The 25,028-nt window shown below is 26.4% G+C and overlaps 3 protein-coding genes across 5 annotated transcripts; 2 read left to right on the plus strand and 1 right to left on the minus strand.

The window, feature by feature from the left end:
• Nucleotides 1-353: 353 nt before the first annotated feature.
• LOC122848572 (putative uncharacterized protein DDB_G0277255) lies at nucleotides 354-21,543 on the plus strand. Its single transcript, XM_044146742.1, has 11 exons — nucleotides 354-1,012; nucleotides 9,179-9,438; nucleotides 10,980-11,149; nucleotides 11,249-11,455; nucleotides 11,571-12,104; nucleotides 12,310-12,769; nucleotides 12,860-13,802; nucleotides 14,467-14,691; nucleotides 18,865-19,252; nucleotides 19,340-19,820; nucleotides 19,894-21,543. Exons 1-11 carry the CDS (start codon nucleotides 724-726, stop codon nucleotides 20,584-20,586), a joined length of 4,650 nt encoding a protein of 1,549 aa, XP_044002677.1. The 5' UTR covers nucleotides 354-723; the 3' UTR covers nucleotides 20,587-21,543.
• On the plus strand, nucleotides 21,526-23,194 carry LOC122848579 (DE-cadherin-like). Of its 3 annotated transcripts, none has more exons than XM_044146750.1 (6): nucleotides 21,526-21,543; nucleotides 21,767-21,862; nucleotides 22,189-22,259; nucleotides 22,326-22,464; nucleotides 22,529-22,746; nucleotides 22,824-23,194. In XM_044146750.1, the coding sequence occupies exons 2-6, from the start codon at nucleotides 21,781-21,783 to the stop codon at nucleotides 22,827-22,829; spliced, it is 516 nt and encodes a 171-aa protein (XP_044002685.1). In that variant the 5' UTR covers nucleotides 21,526-21,543; nucleotides 21,767-21,780; the 3' UTR covers nucleotides 22,830-23,194. The 3 variants fall into 3 exon arrangements, with proteins under 3 accessions (XP_044002685.1, XP_044002686.1, XP_044002687.1); XM_044146751.1 differs by lacking the exon at nucleotides 21,526-21,543 and adding an exon at nucleotides 21,687-21,700; XM_044146752.1 differs by lacking the exons at nucleotides 21,526-21,543; nucleotides 21,767-21,862 and adding an exon at nucleotides 21,991-22,039.
• Nucleotides 22,887-24,959, minus strand: LOC122848573 (leucine-rich repeat and death domain-containing protein 1-like). The gene is made up of 3 exons (XM_044146743.1): nucleotides 24,575-24,959; nucleotides 24,052-24,485; nucleotides 22,887-23,991 (listed from the first exon to the last, which is right to left on the minus strand). The coding sequence occupies exons 1-3, from the start codon at nucleotides 24,735-24,737 to the stop codon at nucleotides 23,242-23,244; spliced, it is 1,347 nt and encodes a 448-aa protein (XP_044002678.1). The 5' UTR covers nucleotides 24,738-24,959; the 3' UTR covers nucleotides 22,887-23,241.
• Between the last annotated feature and the right edge of the window lie 69 nt (nucleotides 24,960-25,028).

Consider the following 25,028-nt stretch of genomic DNA (forward strand, 5'->3'; position numbering starts at 1 on the left):
TGACGACCTTGACAAGAGCTACCCTACTGTGACGAAAGATGCCAGTACTTTCGCTCTAAGAAGCGCCATCTTTTTGTTGTTTTCGATTAAAAAATTGTGATTGGTTTATTTGAAAATAGAACGTAAAAAAAAAGGAAAAAAAATATATTAGGAAACCTGTCTGTTGCTGCCATTACAACAGACCGGCATTCGCCGAATGAACGTCAATGTGTATTAACGTTTAATCGGTTATTTTTTACTCCAAAAAAAAAATTATTTATAAAATTTATAAACAACGCATTTACCTGAATAAATTAAATCTAGTTAATCGAATTAATTAAAATTATTTATTATAAAAAAAATTTGGATAAATGTCAAAATTATTTTAACAAATGTTTTATTGTCAAAAATTTAGTTATTTATTTTGTGTGTGTATTTTTGATTAATTGTTTTTAATTTTTAAATAAAAATGACAGTGACATATGTTTAAAGTGAATATGTTTTGTTTAAAATAATGGTGATTAAGTTAATGCCGATCGTGAGAAGATCGGCTGCAACAAGTGAATGGACAAAAATAAAATGGATAAAAAATTTACAGCACAAAGTTTTATGAGAATAAAAAAGTAATAATTAAAAAAAAAAATATATATAATTAAAATAAAAACAATAGGTTTGTTGTTATTGTTGTTGATATGGATAGGTGATATTTATGAGTGTGTAATGATAAATTGACAAGTAAGCAGTATGCCTTTTGTTGTGAGAAGAATTGAGCCAAAATATGTTGGTCGTGGACATGTACCTCAGGACAATGTCACATCGACGACAGTTGGTGCTGAATTATATGCAACATCAAATGGTACACTTGCAAGTACATTAAAACAACTTGCATCATTATTAACTGTTGCTGAAGATATATTTGGTGAATTAACTGCTGAGCTAACAAATGTTGCTAACAGAAGTGGTGATCTTAGACAAAGAATTGATCGTCTTGAAGATCATTTATCAACAATTGATCCAAAAAAAATACCAGTTCGTAAGTTATCCATAAACAATTAATTATACTTGTTTTCTTTATGCTCGAATTTACTTATCAACTTGTTTCAATGAAATACTCATTTACCACAAAATAATTCTGAAAATTATAAACGCACAGTATGGTCTCTGTAGGCAAGCTTATAACCAGAAAATAAAGAAGTATTATCCTCGTATCTTCTACACGCCCCCCAAAAAAAAAAAATAAATAAAATAACTGAAAGAACACAACGAAACAAGTCCCATATAATAGTCAGCAATAAAGCCGGCGAAAAAAAAGAAAGAAAAGAAGAAAAAAAAAATTCAACAGTAAAGAATTTTTTTTTTTTCTTTGTCGATATATATTATTTGAGTATTTCCAGATATTACTTCCAGCAGGAGCAACAGCAGCATCAGCCTTGGCTGTTATTTCATTGGAATGTTATTTAACAAACTCCACATGTATAGCAATCAAGAGAGTGATAGTATAATATTTTGAATGTCTGTTATTATATTAACGCCTAAAGGATAATATTATTAAGGAAGTGCATATTGTATTTTGTACATTGAAGATTGTGGAAGTTTGTCTTGGGCTTTCAAGTGAAAGCAATATGCCGCAAGGCATTTCTTTCATCTTTACCTGGCCGCGTTTATGCTCTTTTTTTTTTTTTTTAACCAACTTGGGGCCTTATCCCTACTCTTTTTCATCTTGATCCATTGATTTCCCATAAACGATAGTGTATATAACGTTGGCAAGTCGTCTGTACATATACCAGCAAACACAATGATAAATGTGTACAAGACCCAAGTCGCAATCGTCTGTCTGCTTGGGCCGCCTGCTGTGGGCCTGCTTGACTCGGCTTGCTCACTAGGTTCTCCTTTAAACTTGCTTTCATCTCATTTTTATTATCTTTTTTCTTGCTTGTGAATTTATTTTGCTGATGCAGTAACTTGGGTCCCAATGACTATCTATCTCACTTCTTTCACACAGACAAAAACGAACGAAAAATCCAATGGTACGTAACACACAGCAAGAGTAGTTTTTAGTAGTGGTGGTGGTAATGGTGTTTGCCCATTCGCCGTGGGAAAAACGTGACGGTTGCTTGACTATGGTACTCAATTCCAATTCTTCAACAGGACCCGTAAAAACCACCGTGCATCATAATCATTTCAACGACATTTTGTTATCCTTATTTTTTCAAGAGTATAATTTTCATATTTTAAGCTGCTGTTTTAGTCTAGCATTAGGATTTAATCTACATTTTTTTTTTTTCTTAGCTAAATATGAATTTTTTTTGAGTTGGAATTTTTACACGAAATACTAGAGGTATCTACGGCGCCAGTGGATTAGCCTTGGCCCCCATATTTATACTTGTGTATTCTTGGCTGGCTAGTGGCTTTCTTCATCTTCAAGTTTTTTTTCTCTCGAATCTATTTTATGACGACAAAGATTCTCTTGTTGCGTTTATATTGGTGTGCTCAATGCAACCACAGTTTTAGCTCTTGAAATATTTTTTTTTTTTTATGATACAACTATAATATTTTTTTATGATTTTTTATATTTATTTTATTATTCTACATTTTTTTTTATTGGCTCATTTTTCTTAAAGAGCTTTTCCAAGGTTTTTTCGACGAGTGCCTAGTTTTTTATTTTTTTTTTTTATTTATTGTTATTCACATAAATATGATTTTGTTTTTTTATTTTTATTTCTTCAATTGAGGGTGTTGATGTATGTATTTCATTTGGGTATTACATGGAGAAAAATATTTCCTGCTTTTTACTTCCTATCTGTATATATGAGAAAAAATAAAATAATGTAAAATCTAAAAATATAAATACAATATTTGGAAAGCATCTGCTCTTGAACATCTGACTCTGAATCATTCGTCGACTGATATTTTTATTTTCACTACGATACCTATGTATGAATGTTATTTTTTTTCTGTCAATAATTTATATATTTAATCTTATTTTTTTTTCTGGTTCAGTAATGAAAATATGCGGTGACTTGTATTTATATATATATTTTCTATCTCAAAATTGGTTTAATAAATTTTATTGTCTGGTATATTTTTCTTTGGAAGATATATGCTTGAGTTTTTATAGTAAAGAGAAACAGAGAACGCACGTGCGCCAAGCGTATACCATTTGGTTCTTTTGGTGTTTAAAATTAAATTTAGAACACCCTCTTTGCCACTTTTGATGACTGGCGCTACCCTTGGCCTAACACATATTAATTTATATATTAGTATACTCACATATTCTTAGAACACTTTGAAATTTTTTAAACAACAAAATAGACAATTTAAAAGACAGACAGTTAAAAAAAAAAAAGACGATAGAAAAACTTTTATTTGTTTATTTTTACATGAACTTTTTGGGTAATGGATTATAGTATATGAACCAGCTGCCAAACGGAAGTGGTGCAAATGCAAGAAGCCCCTGAACACACCTCTGTATGTATCCATGCTTGCATGTGAGAATTAAAATAAAAAAAAAAAACAACAATAACGTGTCGCCCTTCTGTATGTCAGGGGTGGGTTAATATAAGTGCGAGAGAGTAAAGGGTCTCTCAATGTGCACTTTTGTTTGAAGAGGGAATTTTATCGTTAAAAAACACCCTGCTGATTTATGCATGACGATCATGATGATCATACAGTCCATCAGACCGACAAAATACCTTCGAAAATAGAACAAGATTTAAAGATTAAATCATTAAAATTTACAATTTTTTTTTTTCACTCTCATTCTTCGTGACAGATAATATCATTTTTAGTGTTTCTTCGAAAAAAAAATTAGGTATTTTCATAGGTCAAATAACAACATTGTATTATTATTATTTCTCACGCTCACTTCATTGAGTAATATCAGAAAAAAAAAATAATAAAAACTACGAGACCATGTTTTATGTATATTTACTTTTTATGAATTTACATTTTTTATTATTTTTTTTTTTCTTTGTATTATTTGTTTTGATGTTAAAGAGATTTTTCGGGTCAAATATTTTAATGAGATTTCTTTTTTAATCTTTTTTTTTTTTTTGCCTTCCTAACTCTTTGAGTGTGCATATTTATTTAATTTTTTTTTTTTTAATATAATATTTGAGGATAGATTAAATCGAGACTCGTTAAGTTTTATTTTTTTAAATGTTAGCTTAGGGCTTTTGATGAGAGTAAAAAAAATATATATATAAGGGAAGACATAAACGAGGACAAAGAGACCAGTATTAAAAAAAGACAAATTTAATTTCGAAGCACGCGATGGGTATTTGGAGCGTTCGATATACGTTGTGGAATTTCGTGCAATACATAATTACACGTTACGTGCTTTGCCACGTGGTTTATTTCAAGTACACCTGTCTTGTAAACTCATTTTATTTTTTGGTTTTTTTTTTTCTACTTGGTCGTTTTCATGTGACACTCATACTAATGTTTATATTAATTTTTTATTTTTTATTTTACTCTGCACCCCAGTTTCTATTCAAAGTCAGTACACATGCAGTAATTGATAAAGTCTCTATCTCTTGTGTATATCATCCATTATATACCTCTATACGCTTTTTATCTATCTTTATTTTATTTTTATATTTCATTTAAGTTGCAAGTTAAAAAAAAAAAAAAAAGATAAGTGAAGTAGTGTAAGGGGGGTAATCGAGTGGTGCTCAAATTTATAGGGGTGTGTCTTTCACCCTTTCTAAATTTTTTTTTTTCTTTTTGCTCGACACTATGGTCTACATATAAAACTAGTATTATTATAGAGGAAGAACAGGAACTAAGTGAAGCCCCAGAGACAGATGTTGGTTATTTTTCGTGTGCCCTCGATCATTTTTCTATTGTTGAGTAGAGAAATAATGTTGCGGTTCGTCAATCTATATACGCGAATGAATGGATCTTGAATTGCTGATGAATGAAGAGAAAATTGCGTGTAAGTTTGATGCACCCAAAATGAGCCCTGAATTTTATAGTTGTAAAAAAAAAATACAGGATATATATAACAAATAAAAATCATAGTCTCTCGACCACCTGGTCATTGACACTTTTTTTTTTTCAAACAGGGGAAGGACATGATCCTATAAATATATCTCTCAATCAAAGCGTAAAATTTTGGATTAGTTAAATTTACAAACAGACTTAATATTAGCTCCAATATACACACTTATTTTTAGAGAAAATAAAAACATATTTTAAACTCATCAACTAATCATCACTCCCTCCAATAAAATATAGAAAAAAAAAATAAAATAAATTTAATTTTTTGCATTTCACTTGAACAGCTATCTCTGATAAAAAATTAAGATAAAAATTTCTTACAAATACAAACACACCAACTATCATATCATTATCATGAAAAAATTTTTTTCTTGGAATAAATCCAATTGAATATAATTTATTTTAAATTATTTCTTTTTATTTATAATTTTTTTTTTTTTTTTCCATTTATAATGAAAAATATTTTCTCATGAGAAAGGACAATCGATACATTGGTTATAAAAAGCCCAGAGGGACATCAACATTCCGTGGTAAATGTTGGATATTTCAAAGTGCATAAAAGTTAAAGAAAACACCACGAAAGAGAGAAAAGAAGTTTTAGTAGTTTCTTGCTCGTCTCCATATACGTATATACACTGAGTTTTATTCCATAAAGCCCTTCATGTTAAATTTTTTAAATAAAAAATTATAAAAAATAAAGAGGTTTCTGGTCTTCCACCACTTTTTTCTTATTTAATCTTCATTCTTGAATTTATCATACATCCCTCCATGCTGCAGTTGCACATCAAGTACTTGTTCTTTGTGGGATGATCACTTAAATATATATGCGTATACACCATTAATACTCTTATTGCATTTGCACACATTATACACACACACAAGTGGTCTCAAAGAATTTTTGTTTTCTTGCGTTCATATAACGTGTTCCATCAACTTATTCAACCAAATAAGGAAACCCCATAGACATGTCTTTATCTTTGTTTAATTTTCTTTATTTTAAAAATTTTTTTTTCATCTCATCTCTGTCTCTCAGTCAAGAATCAAAACTTGTAAATCTCAACACGCGAGAGCAACAAGAAAAGTATATAATCAAGTTCATTGTCCTCAAGTTATATTTGTTGTACTTCAACATTGTAAAATACATACTGGTTGCAGTGGCAATCGATTTAATTTACCACAAAAAAATTCATTAAAAAAAAAAAGTGACCAAGTATAACTCAAGTTGATTGTTAATTCAGTTGATGCGGTGGTTAGTAGTTTGTCTTCTTCAACGCCATATAGTCGCCAACTTTGTCATCATCATTTTCATATGAATCTACTCTCTTGGTAGATATTTCTTTTTATACCTTCATGATCTATCTGTATGTATATAATATATACTTAAACCATCATACCAAAGTACCCATGACTTGCCTCAAGCCAAGAACTCTGTATGTGAACCTTCGTGTTTGTATGTTATGTATACTTACGGGTGGGCGAACAAGTTTTATTAGTATCTCATACTTGTGAACATTAACACACACGTATACCACAAACAACAACTCAAACATGACTGTTGCATTGACGAAATCGATCCGATCACAATAATACTATACCGCATTGTCTGCCGCAGGGTTAGTAACTTGATAAGTTAAAGTTTAGACGAAAAAAAAAAATTAATAATCACTTTTTTTTTCTTTTAATAAATATCGTTGATATATTGAAATTATTAAATTTTGAATTATGATGGAAATTTATCAGATTATACTAATAACAAGATATTTTTTTTGGCGCATATATGATTGAAGAAAAAAAAAAAGAAAATGATATAGAGTTAAATAAAAAAAAGTATAATGAAAAAATTTTTTTGGAGCTGTAAAGTTGGCGTAATTCCATTTGGCTTTGAAACACATAAATGGTTTGGGTTGTGAGAAGAAAAAAAAAATTAAATTATTTTTTTTTTTTTATCTGCAGTATGTGTTTGGATTTAGGCCAAAGTAACTCGATTTGGCAATTGTATAAAAAATTTTTCAACTGAAAACACACTGTCTGATTATTGTGTTTAATTTTTTTTTTTTTGTTGAATAATTTTTGAGACTTGTTTCTTTGTCTTGTTTGACTTTGACAATTTAATTTTTCTTTAATTTAATTTTTTTCATTCAATGAGTAATTGCTTGATAAGAAGCGTTAAACTTTGCATTGATGTTCGAATGATAGAATTACTTAACAATGAGGCCACTTGATAAATAACAATCGGTCGATTTATATTGACGATAAAAAGAAAATTGATTAACGTGAGAATAAATCTAACTATAATTTTAATTAATAAATAAAATTTTTAATTATTTATTATTTAAATTAAACAAGTATAAAATACAATTATTTTAAAAAATAATTACAATTAAAACAACCGTATAAATATTTTAAAAAAAAAAGCAAAAAAATAAAAAAAACTTTTAAATGTTTTCTTTGCATTTGTAGCATAAAGAAAGTGTAAAGTCAAGCCGGACGAAATTAATTAAGCAATTGGATACAGGGGTAGGATCATAATGTGAACTTGTTAAAAGGTTAATTACCAAAATTGAGAATGAATGCAAGAGTCAACCAAGAGTTCATATTAAATATAAAAATAAAAACAATTATTTATAAATGAAACCCACAATGAATAGAATAAAATTAGAAGAAAAAAAAAACCATAAATTAATTTAAAAAAAAATAGTCAGTAGCACATTGTAATGATGATGAAAAGTTATGTCAAGTAATATATATCATAGGGGATGATGATGATGATATATATAAAGTCAGTTGTCAGTTTAGAATATCCAGGAAGAGGAAGCCTTTGAAAAAATACAAAGAGGGTCTCCAGTATCGAATCTATATAGATGGCTATTTAACAACACATTTTTTTATACACTTCAATGTATAATTTGGCTTCCTGTATATATTTACTGTTTCAGGGCTAAATAAAGGGCTGAAATTATTTTTAAAAAAAGAATTAAATAAATCATATTTTATTGTATTTTTTTATAATATATTATTTGAAGAAGAAAATATACCGGACATGTCTCCAACAAATATATATAGCTAAATAGACATTTAAACTTCCGCTCAAATAATTTTACAAATAAATATATTGTTCATTGAAGTAAATGTTATTGTCCGATAGCAGTCATCACCACAAACACACCCATTGAATTTATATACATATTTATTTATTATTAAATGTTCACATACACTAGCAAACATTGAATGATTTTAAAATTTGATAAGGTTTATGACAAATATATACTTGAGTTACATGCTATGTACATCGAACGTGCTCATTCACTTATTTCTAATGAAAATAAATGTATATATATTTTTTTATTTAATATTTACTTTAAATGGTGTCTAGAATTACTGAGGTTAATAGTGAGTTATTTTCTGTTAAATACGACACTTCAAATATGTATGGCTATTGAGATAAGAAATATGAAAATAAAAATAATAAAAAATTTAGCGGTAAAGGCGGTAAAAAAATTCAAGCATGAAAAAATAAATAAAAAATAGTATATTAAAAAAAGAGAGTTCGTTGTACTGAACAATGAACAAACCCACGTAATATGCATGGTCAACGGAGCTTGGACAAAATCATCATGCCAGACTGATCATCATGTTTGTTTGAAAAAAAAACAAATCTCTTTACACTATTCAGAAAAAAAAAAAAAATGAAAAATTTAGTACATCTCGTAAAAACTTGTAGAAATATAAATGAATTTTTTTTTTTTTATTATTATTTTAAACAATGTTGTTGAGATTTTTTTTATTGTTTTAAATTTATTCATGTATTTTTATTTTTTTGACATTTAAAATGTTTGGTTTAATCATAGCAAAATAATTGGGTAACCCAAAAAAAAAAAAAAAAATAGAAGACATGTGGAGAATTAAAAAATGTGTCCCCCTTTTACTATGTTCCATAAAAAATAAAAAGTAATAAATAAAAAAAACCATACAGGCGTTTAATCATGGGTAAAATTGGGGACAATAAAAAAGTCGTTTTTTATTTTTTTTTTTTTGTTTCATTGTTTATTTATATTCTTTATTTTGAGTATAAAAAAAATTTTTTTATCCATCAGCAAATTAAAAAAATATTATATATACAAAATACAAAACGTGCTTTATCATTAATTATTAATTATTATGATTATTAATTGTTTTTTTTGTTTTGTTTTTGTTTTAGCTGAATCAGACATATGTACATTTGCATCTCGAAAAAATCATTACAAAGCATCACGTGTACCAACAACAGGTTTATTTGTATCATTAACACGACCAAAGGTTTTACAAGAATTATATGATTCTGCAGCTGTTGTTGCTGTTAAAAGTTTAGACAGTTTAAGACGTGAACGTGATGGAAGATCTTCCTTGGATATGTACCTGTGCACACCAGTACTTGGTAAACGAAGGAGAGATAAAAGTTTTGATATTGAATCACGTGTTGTAAGTATATTAATAAATATAATAAATAAATTTAAATTCAACTTTATAAATTTAAATATTATATAATCTAATCATCATGATAATCCAGACTAAAAATGTTAATTTATTTTGTTTTAAATATATATTCTCCCTCCTTCACTCATTGAATCAATTAAAAAAATTAAATCAATCAGGTTTGACTATTGAATGTATTATATTTTTTTATATTGAAAATGACATTTTAAATGAAACGGTCAAATTCACACGAATACCTTGAGAACGTTAGTGCAGGTGTGAAGGGGGGTTGATCAGGGTGGGCATATCTCGTCGTTGACAAACGGAAATATAACGGAGGCACGAGCGAGTAACCGGGTGGCCGTCTCTCCCTCATCTTAAACGTTGTTATTATTATTTAAAAAATTTTTTTCACATTTATTTATATATCTATATAACATCCGATATCAATACGTCTTTTAAAATGAGAAAAAAAAAAAATCTTCAAAACACCCAAGACGAATGAATCAGGAAAGAAGATGAAAATGCGCAAAAAAAAAAAAAAATCAAATATATTTTAAGATGAAGAGATGAGGAGGAAGAAAAAAAAAAAGATGAAAAAGAAGAAGAAAAAAATTCAAGATGAAAAAAAGATGCCGACACGTTGGTATATATATAATGCTGGATGATGTGGCAACGTTGAAATTCCTCCCACTAGGTAGATATAGGGTTTCTCCTTGGGATATTCGTAAATAACGAGTTTCAAGGTGTATTGCTATAGAAAACCTTGGACACTAACGGGTGTTTAAATAATAATATCCGGTCACTGTACAATGTACATTAATTCCAAATAAAAGATTGTTCAAAAAATAACCATTTGCCAAATTTTTTGGATCCATTCACTGAAAACTCATTCACTTGATTCACAGGACAGTTTATTTATTTATTTATTTATTTGTTTGCTTGCATTCAAGCTAAAGATGTATATGAAAAAAAAAAAAAAAACTCGTTTCGACTTTTAAGGATCCAACAAGCAACACAATCTTTTGACCAAACTGTTACCGAATATAAATATCGCATATAAAAGAACACAAAAAAATTGTAACATCATACAGGGGATTTAAAAGAATAAAAAAAAAAATGCTTTTGATATATGTACCTATTTATGTCGTAATTCTATTTGGCTTTCTATTTTTTTTATTTTAATAAAATTTAATAGAATAAAAAAAAAGGAGATGTGTATTTTTGCAGTAGACAGATTATAAAATTTTATACGAATCGTTACGCAAGGGTACCAATAGTGAAAGGGCGGGTAACACGATCATCTTTTTTTTGCAGATGTAACAAGTTACTCACGTTTCTTTACAGTATCAAAAGACCAGTTTTAATTTATTTTAATTATGATTGTATATACATAGAAATTTCATACAAAATAGTTGACCACAGAGATGTTTTATCATTTGGTAATGACAGATGATTAATGTTTTGTTGAATATAAAAATTAAAATTAATTATTTAATTTAATTTATAAAAATTAATATTAATAAATAAATATTTTTTTTTGTTAGCCTGCAGTTATGGATGATCTTCGTAGATGGACATCAACTGAAGCCCTTGGGGACGTGACAGTGCCACCGGATTGTATGTCAAGAATTTTTCAACAAGATAACACTCTTGATGATGCTGTTGATCATAAATTACCAAGTCCAGAAGAACAAAATCAAGCAATTGCATTGAGGTAAAGAAAACAAAAAGAAAAAATAAATATATTAATTTTTTAATATGTAAATTAAGTGTAAGATTGTTGGTGGTCTAATTTTTTTTTGTGTCTTAACAGGTTCCCAGCAGAGATTGTGGCAGTCGATGTAAGTGGTAAAGGATTTGAAAGGATGTCCATGAGACGTAGATCTCTTATGGCAGGTAAAAATGGTGATAATCAAGATACGACCGTGAAACGAAGATCACGACCACGAAGACCACGAGGTAAAAGACGAAATACGATAGCTGGTACAGACAGAAAAGAAATTCGTCGAGCTGCTGGAGAGTTAGTATTATATTAATAAAAAATAATAATAGTATAATAAATAAATTGTTTTTATTATTTTATTTTTTTCTTTAACGATTATTAACTTGGTTTATTTGTTAAAATTATTTCTCAGAACATCAACAGTAAATGAAACAGAGGGTGATATTACTGAAGAAATATTAAATGATGTATCACCAGCTCATCGTTCAGCAAGTACTGATATACTTGGTAAAAAAGAATTACCAAATGAAAAAAAATGGCATGATACATTAAAAGCATGGGGTAGATCACGTTTAAAATTAATAAATTCAAAAACAGATGATAAAATTGATAAATTATCATCAAATAATGTAACTATAATTGATGATAATTCATATGAAATGATAACAGCAACACAGCGTAGAAAACGTGATAAAATACATGAACGTAAACCAAGTTTTTCAAGTTCAAGTGGTAAAAGTATTGCATCAAGTATTGCTGTATCAATACCTGTTCCTATTCGTCAACCAGTTAAATTGCGTGAATGTGCTGCACAAAGACGTGAAAGAAGAAAAGGAAGTAATCGAGACGATCCACCACATTCAAGTTCTGGTAATTGGAGTGCATCTTCGGAAAGTGGTCGTGCTAGTATTGGAAGTGAATCTACAACAGCGACAAATCCACCAAGGTAATATTAAACCACCCAACCAACTTGCAAATAAATGAGAAAATAAATAAAATTAAAAATAAAAAATAATTAACTTCCGGTTTATTTTATATACACATACAAGTTTGTAAAAGTATCAACGGTTTTTAAAATAATTATTAAGTTCCGCAATATTAAATAATAACTTTCTTTTTTAATTAATTATTTATTTATTTTTTATTTAAAGATCAACCACAACAACATCAACTGGCACATGTTCATTATCATTAAATCATGCAAGACGTTTACGTGGAAGAGACACCTCAACATCATCATCAGTGACATCTGAGGGAACATTAACACCTGATATTATACAAGACATAAGTACAATACCATTTTCAGATGAGGGTGAGGGTGAGGGTGAAACATGCTCAGTATATTCATGTGACACGGAGGGTTATTATACATCATTTCACATGGATTCTGGTCTGAAGACCCTCAGAGAAGAAGAAGCAGCCCCATCAAAACCCCTAACTAAATCCAATGAAATAACACCTGACTCAATGTCACCTATAGTTGAAAATGAATATGAATTATTTGGACGTGGCTCAACGTCAACTACAACAAGTTCAGCTGGTACTGTATGTACAACTTTATTAGCACCAGTACCACCTGAACGTAAATCAAGTCTAACTGTTGTTGCAATGGTAATTTAAAATTAAATTATAAATATTTTATAAAATAAATTAATGTACCTATATACATTTATTTATTTATTTTTTAATAATTTTTTTTAGGTTCATGGACAAAATAAAAATGGTGGTGAATCACCAGACAGTGGACATAATACATCATCATCACCAGTTGAATCAGCATCAAGTCCAGCATGTACAGCAAGATCATGCTCAGAATTAGAATATTCTGAATCGAGTGATCTTGAAGGTTGTGATAGAATTGAACGTATACGTTCTAAAACAGCAATAAATACAGCAAGAATACCATCAATGTGTGTTATCACACCACCAGGTTCTGATGATGAACAAACAAATAACAACAACAACAACAACAACAATCATAATAATAATAATAATATTAAAACACAACAAGATATTAATAGTAATGAAATAATAAATTGTAATAAAAATAATACTGGATCAATACTAATGTCAGCAACAGTTGGTACATCTAAAATGCAAGTTATTAATGGTGATGATAAAAATCTTTATGCAACAGTACAAAGGGTTGAGCCAAAGTCCAACAACAGTATTAATGGGCAAAATAATATTAATAATAATAGTAGTAATAATAATAATATTAAAACAAGTCCATTAAGTGGTGTACTTGGTAAATTACGTGGTGTATTACCACTTAAAAAATTACATTATGGTAAAAATTTACAAAATGAACAAATAAATTGTCATAATGACTCTGGCGACTATGTAACCATAGCCGATGTGAGAAATAATAATGACAAACATATGCCATGTAATACAAATCAAGTAACTTATGCAAATGCATTAGAATTACATGAACAACAACAACAGCAACGACAACAACAACAACAACAGCCATATGACACTGAGTATGTTAGCCTAAGTGAATTACCAAAAAAATTCACAGATTCATCATTGGAAAGAAAAAGACATGGAGCAAGAGTTACACTTGACTCCGAGGGTAAAGTTGTTTACTCATCGGACAGTCTCAAGAGGCGAAAGGGAGCACATACAACCTTCAATCCAGGTAAAGTCACGTTTATATTCACGCTTGATTTATTATTTATTCTCTTTTTATTTTATTTTATTTTTTGTTTGTTCTCTTTCTTCTTCTTGTTCTTCAGTAAACAACTTGTAGTCGTTAAAAAAAAAAAAATGATTATTATGTTTTTATGTTGAAAAGGCCTTGAAGTTAGTTTAATGAATTTTTTTAATACGTATTTATTATTGTAAGAAAATAATCAACCGTTGAATAACATCATTGGATAATTTCTATAAAAAAAAATATATATATAAGAAATAACAAGTTTTGTTATCATGAAAAGAATTTGAGATAAATATTATTTATTTATTTTTTTTTTTTGTACCGGTTTTGGAAAGTTACAATGACCTCTTGAATGATTTATAAAAAATTTACTTAAATATCTTAATTATATCTGTTTCTCTAAAATAATAATGTCGTTAATTAAATATAAAATTCAAAATATTTCCATTGAATAACTTGGATTGATATCATAATTGTTTTTAAACTGATATTTAAAAATTAAAAAAAAAAAAATATATATATCTTAATAGTGTACATTGCGAGATAATAATATATATTTTTATTATTTAATCATTTAATTATATAATACAAGGAAATAATATAGATAAATTAAAATTTTAATATTTGAAAAATAAAAAATCAACAGGTCCATTTGTCAAGGATTCAAGTACACCATCACCAACAGCATCACCAATGTTTCGTCGTGCACAAACACAAATACGATCAGTTAATACAAAACAAAATGAACAACCATTAGTTAATAAAACAACTGGTAAAGTTGTTATACGAGCTGCTGGTATGAGTCCAGAACGTGATAATGAACAACTTAAACAATCACGTGGTGCATATGTCAACGTACAAAATGAGGAAGGTAAGAGGTCGTCACAATTAAACAACAAAAATTGTGATACAACTGATTGCATCGATGGTATTGTTAATACACCAATTTTAAAAAAAAAATATTATAAAAATCGTATTGATGAGCTACAAGAAAATATTAATATTAAAAAATATAATAATTATCATCCAGAAAAATTACGTACAACTGGTAATACACCAAAATTAACGCGTAAAAAATTGCTAGTATCAAATTTTGATTTAATAACACCAAGTAAAAATAATAACATTTTAAATACAATTCAAAATAATAATAATAATAACAATAGTAATAATAATCAATTGATTTGTGAACGTAAAATAAAACGTAGTGAAAGTTATAGAATGGCTAATAGTCCAATAATGTTTATTAAAAAATTATCAATAAATAATTTAGATAAATCATCATCAAAAATAATACGTACTGCATCTGAAGAATTACGTGAAGATTTACTTAAAGAAACAATTAATTATCCAGATAGTGTTTCAAGTCCAGGTATAAATGATTCAAATTTTGATAATAATTGTGATGATAATAATTTAAGTAATGATAGTATTAAATCATTACAATTAACATCACCATCAAGTCCAAGACCACGTGCATTAGATATTGAACCAGTTAGAGTACTTAAATATTCAACAAATGATACAGAAATTTGGTAATAATTGTTATTAATTTTATATTTTATATAGTCGATTATTTTATGATATTATTTTTTTTTTTTTTCGTTTGGTTGTTTATCGTTGATATATATATTATTTTTGATCATCAGGTCATTGACGTCATTTTTTTTTTAAATTGAAAAAGCAAATAAAAAAACGAGTACAAGGCAAGTTGAAATTGAGTTTAGCAAAAATGAAAAAAATAATAGAAGTGGACCCCACGGGCGTGTGTCATGACTTGACCTTAGCCTTATCAGTATGTTTAACTAGCCAAGACATAGCTCAATAATCGTCCAAGTTGCGTCAGTCGATGTTTATCCAATGATAATAAATATAATATATAGATATTATATGTTAATAATTATTTTTCTCTCCCCACTAAATCAACAATTTTCGAGACAAAAACGATTGTGTGATGTTTCCACTGAGTCAGCTTTTTGTATATTTGAGATGTTATGCCGGCAACCAGTCCCAGTCGATCGGGGAACTTGCTTTTGATTCCTCACTTTATTTTAAACAATATTTTATTATTTTCATATATTTTTTTTTTTCATTATTATTCATACAATCATTCAGCCTGTGATAATTTCGTAGAAGCGTGTTTTTTTTTTAATTTTTTTTTTTCATTTGAATTTTGATTATTCGCAATAAAATATATACACTGATTGTTTATGAAAATTATTATTTTTAATTAAATAAAATTACCGTGAAGATTAGAAATTTATTGTAAATAAAAAATATAAATTAAAAGTGATTATGCTGAGAAGCGCGTGATTGAGTACGTCGTCTCAACCAGACATAAGGTCGCCAAAAAAATAAATAAAAAAAAAGCAATCAATTTATTTTTATTAATTTTTTTATATATATATTCAATATATATTTAATAATGCTGGCCAGACACTTGTTGTTTCTAGCTACACGCAGACCTCGTGAGTACTTTAATTTATAAAATTAAAAAATAAAAAAAAAAAAAACAATTAATAACAATGTTAATGATATTTTTATTATCTTAATACTTGGGACATAAAAAATATAAAAAAAAAAAAAAAAACAAAGCGCAATTAACATCACCAGTAAATTATGATATTATAAAAACAATATACTTATTATTAAGTTTTAAAAAAGTGTAATTAAAAAAAAACTCGGTCGCAGAAAAACTTGATTAATCACACGACATTGTACGGAGCAAGTACATTTCCATATTGCCACTTTCTTATCATTGTTGACCGAGCCTTCACTCAGCCAAACAATTTATCACAAATCATTACCAATTGTATTATTATTATTATATATTATTTTATTATTTTTTTTTTGATTATTTGATATTTTTTTAATGACTCAATACATGATAGAATCAATCAAAGTATGACCCCGTGAGTTCAAAAACTGTGAGACCCCCCGATGGTATTACTTTTCACAACAAAATTGCAATTATTACATTGATAAAAAAGATATATTTAATTTTTCAAAATAAATAAATATATATTTTATTTTAATCTAGTATTTATACTAAAATTTTTAAAAGTGTCAATGCATTAATGCAAATTTTTTAAAACGTGCCAGTATCTTTTAGTTATTTATTTAATTTTATAAATATTTTTTATATTTTTTTCTGGACTCAATGACTCGCAACACAATCAACCAGATGTTGCCATAATATTACACAATTATTTACCGAAATTGAAATAAAACATAAATCTTATAACTGTGCTGCTATTTATCTTGAATTTTTTTTTTTTTTCTTCTTTTTTTATTTATTGATATTTATTATTCTGATGATGATTATTATTATTCCTCGAATTTAAATTAAATTTTTATGTTTGTTATTTTTTATTATTTATCAATAATATTAATTGCATACAAGCATCAATACGATTTTTGACTATTAATATATGTCTGCGTAAATAATGAAAAAGTAAATATTGATAAAATATTGATAAGTTGATGATTAATTTGCTAAAAATAAATACAAAAATATTTTAAAAACAATTAAATACACTGCGTAGAATTTAAGTATTTAAAAATCAAAAAGAAGGAAAAAATGTAAAGTTTAAAATGATAACGTAAATCAAGAATAATAATAATTATTATTTTGAAAATTTAATTATTCAAAACAACGATTACTATTCATCTTGTGTATATCTGATGATTTTTTTGCATGTCGTCGTTTTAAATTTGATAAAAAAAATTAGAAATAATGAAAAAAAAAAATACCTCATGCTGTAAGTATTGCGAATAAACTAACTGGGACTAACTTGCAAAGCAAAAAAATGCTAACTAATACAAAAATGCACTTACAGCTTGGGTAAATTAAAAATAAATATTTTTTCTTATGTACAGTATTTTGTAAATAATTTTACACTTTGTAAATAATTTTTAAAAATTATTATTAATTTAAATTACGCGTAAAACACATATGTTTTTGTATCAAAGTATTTTTTTTTTTTTAAATTTTATTTATAATTTTATTTATCGAAATAATGAAAGAAAAAAAAAAAGGAAATTTTTTTGTTTTATGGTTTGCTTTTTAATGTGCTGTAAATATCATCGTGAGTCGTAAAAACACTGAATGCTGTGATAAAGTCATTTTGCATTTTTAAGTATTAACTGCATATAAATTATTTTTTTAATTTTTATATTTTACCGCACGATTATTTTAAATGCCACAGTATATATTATTTATTCATAATAATTCAACATTCGGAATTTTTACAAACACTCGTATTATTTATATTATTGTTTTACAATATTTTGTTTTTGTCACTTATTTTTTTTTTATTACTTTTTTTTATTCTTATTTTATTAATGTATGTTAATAGAATTTTTTTTATGCATCTGCACTATTTTGTCATTTGTTTGTTTTCATCCAGCACAATGCAACCTTCCTCATTTTATTCTGAGAAAATTTATAATTATCAACAGACTTATTAGTGTACCAAAATCATTTTTTAAAAATTTTTTCATTCTCTCGAAAAAAAAAAACATTAATCATAACAATAGCTGGTACTTGTAACTAATAGATAATTGTTGATTTATTTTTTTTTTCTCAGTATATCCAATATGTAAATAAATATCGTAATTTAAAAAATTATTTGTTGCACTTTTTTTGTGGTTTTTTTCTAAATTAGACACCTTAATTTTTTTTTTCAATAATACACAAGTTATGTGTGTATTTATTTAATAATTAAATAATTATTTTTACACTTTGGGAATATCATCGGGGTGAGTATCATTTATCATTTTTAACATCTGGGTATTTTGTATCATGCCATGCTTTTTCAGTGTTGTAAATTTGTTTGCTTGCTTGTTAAAAAAAAAAAAAAGGAGAAGAAACTGAATGACCATCATCATCACCATCATCATTTAAAATATTAATCATCTTTAACAAGCAAAAAAAAATATATAATAATAATAACAATAATACTAATTATGTTTTTAATTTGTTTTTTTTTTTTTTTTTTTTTCTATATACTTACAAGAAAATATATATTTTTTTTTGTTGCAGATAATCCAATGATATCAAAACCCCCTGAATCATCATCATGCCAAGTAACACCACAATCACCACCACCTTATATTGCCCCACCACAGCCACAAGATTGGCAACGTTATCAACACAATGAAATTCATAATTCCAATAAAAATAATCAAGAAAATATTGGACCAAATAATAATCAACAAAGAATTAATTCTGTTTCGAAAAATTTTATACAACGACCAACATTTTCATCGCCTTATTATACAATGCCAAATCGTAAAACACAAAGTGATATTAGAGAACAAATAAGATGTGTTACACCTGATATAACAAGAGATTTAAATAGACAAAATGATGAAAAAAATATTAATCGTAGTGGGCAACATGTTACTACAACCATAGACTCACGAAACAGGTAATTAATAATATTATTAATATATAATTTAGTTTTGTTTTTTTTTAAATTAAATTAATACTATTTATTGTTTTTTTTTTTAAATAGATTTTTAGCGCCTTTGGGACTAAGTGCTCTTGGCTACAGATTTTTTGCTTCATCACCAGTTAATTCATCAAGTCCAAATAATAAAACAGTTGTTGATGGCTCAAGTAATCCATCAATATCACAAATATCTATGGATAAATCAGGACCAAGATCAAGCTCAACAGTAGCACAACGTCTTTCAGCAATGTCAAAAAATTCATGGACAATTTCATCATCAACTGGATCACTTGATTACAAAGAAAATAAACCAATACATGTTGAATCAACAAATAGAAATCCACCACCAATGAATATATTATTATCACCAATAAAAAGTACAATGTCAAATGAAGAATTATTTGCAGCAATTCATAAATCAAAACGTAAACTTAATATTAAAAATGAAACTGATCGTTTTGCAAGTAATAATACGATAAATAAATCTTATGAACAAATTGGTACAAGACACAGTTGGAGTCCAGAGTCGAAGAACACACCAGAGGTATTTATATTTATTTTTTTTTCATTATAAAAATTAATTATTATTTAATAATATTTTATTTTGAATATTTTAGGTTCCTCCGGCAATTTTAATGCCATCTGCAACAGCCAGAATGGATTTTAAACGTTTATTACTTCAACAAAGTTCGAAATCAAATCCAAATCGTATATCTGCTGCGGAACAATTAAAATTATCACGTCAACAACATCAACAACAGCTGCAACAACAACATCATCATCAACAACAACAGCAACAATGCCATTTGAGAAATCAACAACAATTACATCAACAACCATCACTTGCTAGAGCAATGAGTCCACGGTCAATTTGGAGATTTCAAACACCTCGTAGTGATGTTTTATCATCGACAATTGTTGAAGATACTGCTGCTGAAGAACGTGCTGCAAAATTATCACCAGAAAATCAAATACAAAATAATAGATTACGAACAAGAAGACAACTTGATTTAAGTGGTATTTCACCAATTCCAAAGCAACAAACTATTGGCCAAAATATAAATAATGACAATGAACGTTATGAAATGAATAATAGATTATCAAGGGTCAATAATGTTGACCTCAATAATGACAATGATAATCGTAGAATACGAAATGAAAAAGCACGAGCTAATTTTTTGGCAACTGGTATTTCAACAATTTCAGAGCATGGATATCGTACACGTTCTGAATCACCAAGGAATCCAGCTACATATGCCAAAAGTGTTACACGGAGTCCGAGTGCTCCTACTCTTGAGACTGCCCTTTAATTTTCAATTAATCAAGAATTTGTTTTTCTTTTTTTTTTTACACTAATAAATTACAGTATTTATTGATTTTCATTTTTTTGATTTTTTAATTGTAAAAGACAGTTTAGACATTTTTTTTCCCTTTACTATGATTAAGTATGAATTTTAATTATAAAAATTAATTTTATAAATTTTTTTAAAAACAAAATAATGTAAAAAATACAAAAATATTTTAATTGCCTATGCTTTTTGTTAAAAAAAATTTTTTAATTTAAAAAAAGTGCCTATGAAAAAAAAAAAAAAATAAAAAATAATGCAGTCTCAATTTTTAAAATATTTTTATTATCTTAAATATAAAATTTAAAATAATAATAATAATTTTTATATTTATTAATTTATTATTTAATATAAAAATTTGTCATTTTTATTAAATTTTCATGACACAATATTGATAATACTGTAAATATTTATATAAAAAAATTATTTTAATTTTACATTAGCTAATCTAGTCGAAACGAATTTTGTAATTGGCAAAAGAAATATTATTTAAAATTGCTTTAAGCTATTAATATTAATTACATTTTACTGATAAATAATAGAGCTTGTTCATAACAATAATAAAAATATTTTAAAGTTTTTACTAATAATTTTATATCTCAAACAACGACCTTGATAAATGCAATAAATTTCTATTTTACCAATTATACTTTATTACATTTCGTAATGAATTGATAACAAATAAATAATGATTAAATAAATATTCAGCCAGGCAACAATGTAATTATTGTGAAATTTATTAGCCTTCATTTGTTAAAAATCTTATCATTTATTGCAACATTTATTTTAAAATGAAATTATTATATGTAATTTTATATTCGTCACAAAAGTGTCGAGAGATTATTTATTTTTCTTTAGTTTGATTTATGGTTTGTTCAATTATTTATTTTTAATTTGTCCTTGCAATAATCAATGATCAAGGTAATTATGATATTTTTTTAAATCTTTAATATATTGTTGTTAAATTTTTTTAATTAAAAATGCATCAACTGAATTTTACAAAATTTTTACTACGTGATGAGTCAGCTGATCGTTTCGTCTCTGTATTTGTGTAGACTGTAGACTGTAGATTGCCTAAGTAAGTTAAAAAATAGAATGGCTTTTTTTTTTGCTGTTGAATTATTCAACTTGAATTTTTATATAGTAACTTGATATAAAATGAATGAACGACAACGTTTGATATGTTGGACATTAACGTCTGGAACAATTGCAATTTTAATTCTCATAGTTGTTACTTTGGGTAAGTTAATAAATGCCAGACATATTAATTATCTCTGTCAATATTTAATTGTTAAAAATCAATTCTGCTTATTTATTATTCTACTAATATATTAAATATTCTAACCTCAGTATTTGACTAAATTTCTAATGACATTTCGAGCAATTTCGAGTCAATATATCACGTTTCGATGACACAGTATGCACTTGTTTTGTTTACTAATTAAGTAGAAAATTAATTAGAAAAAAAACGAGAATAACAGTATTGCCAAACTATTTCAAAGCAGTAAATAATTATTATTTAAATTATATTTATTTTATTTATTTTATTTATTTTATTTATTTTAGAGTATCCAATGTTAACTCATTCAAAAAATTCAGAGCCTCGAGTGGAACTTTTACAAGCTGATGAAACATTGGTAAGAAAATTAATAGCTTATTAAGAATTATTATTTTTTTTTTTCATTTTGGTAATTTATTTTTAGATAAACAATTACAATCAAAATAATAAACCAGTTTTTACGAATTGTAATAATTATCATCCTTCTATGAATGAAGGAGAACGACCTGGCTATCCAGTCATACAAGTACAAGCTGTTGATCCAGATCCAATAGATCAAGGAGGTTTGTGTATATGTAATTTAATAAACATGTACTGTTACGATAAAAAAAAATTAATAAATTCTAGGCAAAATTACATATAGTCTTCTAAATAAACAAGTAGATGAGGAACTCGGTTTTGAGATAAACAATAAGACAGGATGGATCAGCACAACAGAGACAAAGCCAACTTCTAGAAAAGAAGCTTGGTTGACTGTTGTTGCAACTGACAATGGATATTATCCATCGTCAAGTGAATGTTCTTTCAAAATCACTATTAAAAAAAAATACTCATTTGATAAAATGGTAAGAAGCTTGTACTTTTTTTTTTCCAATCTCACTTGTATTTAAAATTTACTAAATTATATTACAATTTTTTTCAGAAATAAAAAATACTAATGCCAAAAAAATTATAAATAATAAAAAAATAACTTACAAATAAATAAAGAAAAATAATTAATTTATTTTTTTGGTTTATAAACTTAAATACATTTTGTAATTATTTAAATTAATTTAAATCAATTGAAATCGATTGTTATTACAAATTAATACACACTTTTTTTTAATAAAAATATTTTTATATTAATGAATTGATAATTAATTAATTATTTATTATTATTTTAGACTGAGAAGTTTAATTATTTCCTAAGCTTTTGTATTAGCTAAATCATCTTCAATAATTTTTTCAAGTTATTATCTTTACAAGTTATAAAAACATATTGTTATTTAAATTTTTTATAAATAAAATTATCAAACGTATTGTTTTACTTCGTAAAATAATTTCACGTTAATATAATGAATTTATTCATAAGCATGATAATTAGCTGGAGTATGTGGATGAAAAATTTGAAGGTGCCCAAGTGAATTACTAGTTACAACTTTTGAATCACACCAACCACATATAAAAAAACATGAATGAGTACGATATTTAATACTGATAAATGGACTTTGAACAATACGCTTATCACCATTTAAATATTTACTGATAATAATATTAAGTTTGTGTGTTTGACGAGCATTTGTTATTTTATAAGCAAATGTTAGGGTTGCAACAGTTATTGCAGTTTCAAATATATCTAAATATTCAAGATTTGGTGAATTTTCAATGACACTCATTACACCAAAATCTGTGACATTATCACAATCAGCACAATTTAAACTTTTAAGATTTGTGAATTGTCGAAGAATTGAATCATCAACATTATTATTTCCACGTAAATTAATTTCTTCTAAATTTTTTAAATTATGTAATTGTTGTAAATGCTCAAGTGGTATTGTATAACTACAAAAATTAATATTCAAATATCTCAAGTTAAATAAATTTTTAGAAATACTATCCATTGAGTCTCTATTTAAATATTGAATATGACTTAAATTTAAATATTCTAAATTGAGTAAATTTGTTAAAATTAATTGTTGTTGTTGATATTTTGAACGTTCTAATTTCAAGTGAATGAGTGTTGTTTTAGAAGATATAACTTGCATGACATTTTCATCAATATCCATGTGAATTAATTCAAGAAAACGAAGAGAATTAAACTTCATTAATACCTGGAAATAAAAAAGATTTTAGATTATTTTAAAAAACAATTATTAAACAATTTAATTTACCTTTGCAAATTGACTTTTAACGTGCATTCGTTCAGTGTGTGAATGAAATGATATACATTCAATATTATTTGTAACACTTTCGAGTATTTTAGTGTCATTAACATGTATATTATATACATGTATCGTTATAGAACGTAATTTTTGTAAATCTTTAAATACATTTGAAAAACAATTATCATTATTATATTTAATATGAATTTCAAGATGTTTTAAATTAACACAACGTGAACTTATCAACCAAATAGCTCGTGAAGAAATATATTTTCTTATAATACAACTTTCCAAGTAATGTCCACAATGTAATAATAATTTATTTCTTAAACCAGGCTTTAACAATTGTCCAAATTTTTTGTTACACAATGCCAATGGATGCTCATGGTAAGATTTTTCTTTGGCCCAGCAAGTTTGCATTACACTCATCCATTTTTTTGATACTAAAAATTATAAATTAAATTAAAAACATTGTATAATTCAATTATAAATTTATTATTGATAATTTATAAATAATTAAAATGATTATTACCATTTTCTGCTTGAAATTTTTCACTCCATGTGAGATATGAAAATATTTTTGTAAGACAAAAATTATCAAGAGAATAAATATTTGTATTTTTGTCAATTAACACTGGTTTTTCATCATGATCTGTTTTTATTTTTTTTTCTAGAGGTTCAATTGTAGTACTCATTTCACTTCTTTTTATTTTTATAAAAAATTAATATCTGTTTTGTTTTTTTTATCAATAGTATTTGCACAATCTACAACAGATATTTATTTGAAAAAATGAGTATCTGACTTGTATTTATTTAATCAAGTAATGATTATACAATATAAAAGTAATTAAAAAAAAATGATTATTGTGTATACAATGATAAATTAATTATTATCAGTCAATTAATTATTCTTAGATGATAAAAAACAAACGACGAAAAAATAGAGCAGTCAGTAGGTTCAAGACAACATTCAGAGTTGATGTTGA

This window comes from Aphidius gifuensis, linkage group LG2 (assembly GCF_014905175.1).
Source record: "Aphidius gifuensis isolate YNYX2018 linkage group LG2, ASM1490517v1, whole genome shotgun sequence".
Classification (NCBI taxonomy): domain Eukaryota; kingdom Metazoa; phylum Arthropoda; class Insecta; order Hymenoptera; family Braconidae; genus Aphidius; species Aphidius gifuensis.

Coding starts and splice junctions, on each gene's coding strand:
- LOC122848573 (XM_044146743.1), bottom strand. CDS start 24,737: ATGAGTACTACAATTGAACCTCTAGAAAAAAAAATAAAAACAGATCAT. Junction 24,486..24,574: donor AAAATTTCAAGCAGAAAATG/GTAATAATCATT, acceptor TATAATTTTTAG/TATCAAAAAAATGGATGAGT. Junction 23,992..24,051: donor TTAAAAGTCAATTTGCAAAG/GTAAATTAAATT, acceptor TTTTATTTCCAG/GTATTAATGAAGTTTAATTC.
- LOC122848572 (XM_044146742.1), top strand. CDS start 724: ATGCCTTTTGTTGTGAGAAGAATTGAGCCAAAATATGTTGGTCGTGGA. Junction 9,439..10,979: donor TTGATATTGAATCACGTGTT/GTAAGTATATTA, acceptor TTTTTTTGTTAG/CCTGCAGTTATGGATGATCT. Junction 12,770..12,859: donor GTCTAACTGTTGTTGCAATG/GTAATTTAAAAT, acceptor AATTTTTTTTAG/GTTCATGGACAAAATAAAAA.
- LOC122848579 (XM_044146750.1), top strand. CDS start 21,781: ATGAATGAACGACAACGTTTGATATGTTGGACATTAACGTCTGGAACA. Junction 21,863..22,188: donor TCTCATAGTTGTTACTTTGG/GTAAGTTAATAA, acceptor TATTTATTTTAG/AGTATCCAATGTTAACTCAT. Junction 22,465..22,528: donor AGATCCAATAGATCAAGGAG/GTTTGTGTATAT, acceptor AATAAATTCTAG/GCAAAATTACATATAGTCTT.